The sequence below is a fragment of the Sardina pilchardus genome, chromosome 24 (genome assembly GCF_963854185.1).
Source record: "Sardina pilchardus chromosome 24, fSarPil1.1, whole genome shotgun sequence".
NCBI lineage: Eukaryota > Metazoa > Chordata > Actinopteri > Clupeiformes > Clupeidae > Sardina > Sardina pilchardus.
The window spans coordinates 6,094,963-6,098,757 of NC_085017.1; the positions used below are offsets into that span (position 1 = coordinate 6,094,963).

The window sequence follows — 3,795 nt, forward strand, 5'->3', positions numbered from 1 at the left end:
GGACGCCTCAGGTTGGACTCAGCCTAAGGTAATTTCTTGTTACAACACCCCAGCTCTCTCTTTCTTTCTTTCTCCCTCTCTCTCTCGCTCTCTCTCTCTCTCTCTCTCCCTCCCTCCCTCTCTCTCTCTGATCAATACAGGCCAGCACAATTCCAATGCATGTTTTATAAAACTCAGTGATGAGAGTGTGTGCAGTGGAAGCAGCAGAGGAAGAGGACACGGTGCATGGTGCAGGGGGCCAAACACACAACACACGCATATGCATACACATATATATGCGCGCACACACACACACACACACACACACACACACACACACACACACACACACATACACACACACACACACACACATACACACACACACACACACACACACACACACACACACACATACACACACACACACACACACACACACACACACACACACACACACACACACACACACACACAGTAGAAGCTTTTCATTCCGGGAGACCACACGGGACAGCCATTCATTACATGCACTAAGGATAAGCACACACTCACACTCTCTCTCACACACACATACACAAACACTTAAACACACTCTCACACACACACACACACACACACACACGTGCACTCTCTCTCTCTCTCACACACACACACACACACACACACTCTGTCTCACACACACCCATGCTCACCCACCCACACACACACAGAGGATGCTATATCTGACGCAGGTGAGCCGGGCCCAGTTGCACAGCAAAATCAGCAGTGTTAATTCAACTCCCATAGAGTTAAATTTAACACTATCCCGGAGTTTATATAATTCTCACCGGTTCAGAGTTAATTTTACACTTTGGAGAGTGTTAATTTTTCAACTATCTACGAGTGTTAAATTTTAACACCCATAGAGTTATTTTTTGACACATTTAGGTGTTAATGTTTACACTGGATTGTGTTAAATATTTTCACCGAGGGTGTTACTTCATTACATTCACAGTGTTCTTTTTTGACACACGTCAGTGCTAATTTCAACACTGGATTGTGTTAATTCTTTTCACTGGGGGTGTTATGTTATAACATTATAACAGTGTTAATTTATAACAATTAAAACATAGCACTAAATTGTGTTCTTAACATGTGTATCTGTATGATTTAATACCACATTTAAGTGCATATGACTATCTCTCTCAGCTCTAAGCTTCTTCCCCCAAGCTGTCACTCTGTTGAACACTAAGAAATAGCAATCACCCTTAAACCGAACACTGTGAGTCAACCTGTTCTGCTCAGCTACCTCATATCATGTGCACTCCAATCTTACAGTTACAATATTGCTATTAACATATCATCTTTGCTTTGTACTGCCTTGCACTATATTCATATTTGATTTTAAACCTCATACTAATACTGGTCATTATAGGAAAACAACACATGGACAAATGATCACCATTCATCGTTTTTAATGAATAAATTGTAAGCACCTTGGAAAACTTACAAAGCAAATAACGGTGGCCTAGTCACAAATGACCTATCAAAGCCTGACTGGTGAAATGCAACATGGTCAATTCTCATTCAAGATTTTGGCACGTAACTCACGAACATGCGGTGACTCATCTGTGGAGGTTACATCAATGTTGAATATAGTGGTCTGCACAAAAGTGTAGAGATGAACCAGGGACTCATCATAAGACAGGTTGAACACGTAGTGGGATTTGAAAAGTTCATCGAAAGCACTCAATGAGCATGTGGCTTGGCAGGGGATGAGCTGCTTGTCGACTGCGATGTAGAAGGTGTCAATCCTGTTCTGGACTCGACCAACAGCGAGGATGTATGGTTGTTTTCCCTCTAATCCTTGCAGGTGCTCATCAATGCTGCAGCCTGACTAAAAAACAAATGAGATAAAAACATGTACACATTTCAGCCATGCTTGTTGGTCCATGATGGTGTAACCATGAGTGTAAACTGCCTCTCTGGATTGAAATCATGTGCCATACTGGAAACTCATTACATCCAAATAATGGGCCTGTGCTTAGACATTCACTTGTAAAGAACACACTTCGAAGCAACACATGAAGAGCAAAATTTTGAAATTTAAAAAAAGGTGTCTTGCTGGAATTTATAACATTACCTTGTGAAAGTGCACCATTTTGTGCTCTGCATCACTTGGACTTATCTTGATCCTCCTCTTCCGTCCAGCTGTGGGTGGCAGAAGATGAAGAAGCAGCATCAGAGAGGCCATGTCACTGTCCCAGTCTATCAGGGGAGAAACAAGGCTGTGATGATTAAAAACATAAAGCAAAGTATTAGTAATATCAACCAACCATGCCGTCAAGCTTACCATTTTCTTCATTCTCTGTGAGTTTCTCAGCAGCTTTTAGCAGGCGACACACAACAGTTGACGGAGTCAGGTGTTTGGCCTCTTTGATGACCTTGGGCTTCAAGGAGGTGTCCCACTTCTCAAGCAACTTGGAGCTTGTTTCAGCACCAAAGAGCAGCAAGAAGTCCTGATTTATCTGTTGATCATACATAAACGCATACAGTGTATTAAGCCAGGGCTCAGTATTGATAATGTTGCATTAGGCCTAAGAGATTTTGACCATATTCATACAGCGTACAGTATGTCCACATACATCTTATGTCTGTTTTAAAGATGGAAAGTACATCATCCACAATTAAACCATTGTCAGAACAAATATCTTTGAAAACAAAATACAGTCAGGAGGCCAAGATGACCAATGAGTGCATTTGTTCATCCAATTTAGCAAAATACTGAAGAATAAAGTCTGGAGTTGAAAATAAAATAAATTAATTGTGCAACTCACTAGTCCTTTGACATCCAAAAAGCGTGGAAATGTTTTGAAGACATCTGCAGTTCTTTGTGGGTCATGCGCTAAGTCTTGGCGATGTTGGAACGTCATCTTCATCTTCTGAAGTACACTTGCTTCATCAGGAGTGTGAACAAGAAATGAAATAGCCTCCCTGCAGGCATATCAATCAAGCTGCTGAGGCAGTGTGCTTGCTGATCTTCGGCGCTTCGGCCCTTGTTCTTGAGGCACTGGGGCTTCCTTGGCTGGCCGTTTAACTGTAGTCCTAGACATGGTCTTGAGGCTCCACGCTAAATATCCACTGCATTTCTCCCCATCGTAGAAATGCTCCTGTTGCATTTAAATGAATTAATGAACATCACAAAACACTATCTATGACACTACATTTCCAGTCACTATCAAAATGTTTTAATCTTTCCCATTTTTTTTAGCTACGGTAATTATTCATTGATGAAAACTAAAACGTTAATCTGTGCTATGTTTTTTTACAATCATTGCCAAACTTACATAGCCTTTTGGAGAAAAGGGATCCTTCAGTGAAGGAAAGAGCGTAATAATTCCCAGGGCATACTTCTCCCTCTGCTGACGGCTGGGAATCCTGCTTTAGAGAAAAGACAACAGTCCATCTTAAATTAGTTTTATTTAATACAGACAGAAGTTACAATATATCATTACAATAACATATGGTCCTTCTTTACAGCTATTATAATATCAACCTTATTAACTCTTACCCATGTCTCTCGGTCATATCACTTGCCAGTATGTTGACAAGCTGTCTCCGGGTGCGGTGGCTCAGTGAATTTTCTGACTTGTACTCTTCAAGAATATCCTCTCCTCCAGGCTTCCTAAGCAAGGCATTTTCAACCATCTGCTCACATAAAAAAAGTTATGTGTATGATATATATAACAAATAAATCACCGGAAGAAACACATACCACATCATGTTTGTATACACTAAAGGTGAAATCCAGTAGAGATGCAAAATACAAATACCTAG

At 40.9% G+C, this 3,795-nt stretch overlaps 1 protein-coding gene across 1 annotated transcript; it reads right to left on the reverse strand.

The window, feature by feature from the left end:
- Positions 1-1,416: 1,416 nt before the first annotated feature.
- Positions 1,417-2,891, reverse strand: LOC134073112 (uncharacterized). The gene is made up of 4 exons (XM_062530094.1): positions 2,796-2,891; positions 2,312-2,486; positions 2,102-2,226; positions 1,417-1,855 (listed from the first exon to the last, which is right to left on the reverse strand). The coding sequence occupies exons 1-4, from the start codon at positions 2,889-2,891 to the stop codon at positions 1,535-1,537; spliced, it is 717 nt and encodes a 238-aa protein (XP_062386078.1). The 3' UTR covers positions 1,417-1,534.
- Between the last annotated feature and the right edge of the window lie 904 nt (positions 2,892-3,795).

Bases quoted from the DNA above. Each gene is read 5' to 3' on its own strand.
- LOC134073112 (XM_062530094.1), bottom strand. From the start codon at position 2,891: ATGACGTTCCAACATCGCCAAGACTTAGCGCATGACCCACAAAGAACT. The intron at 2,227-2,311 runs GTAAGCTTGACG...CTCCCCTGATAG, and splicing joins CACAGAGAATGAAGAAAATG to ACTGGGACAGTGACATGGCC. The intron at 1,856-2,101 runs GTAATGTTATAA...TTTGTTTTTTAG, and splicing joins AAATGGTGCACTTTCACAAG to TCAGGCTGCAGCATTGATGA.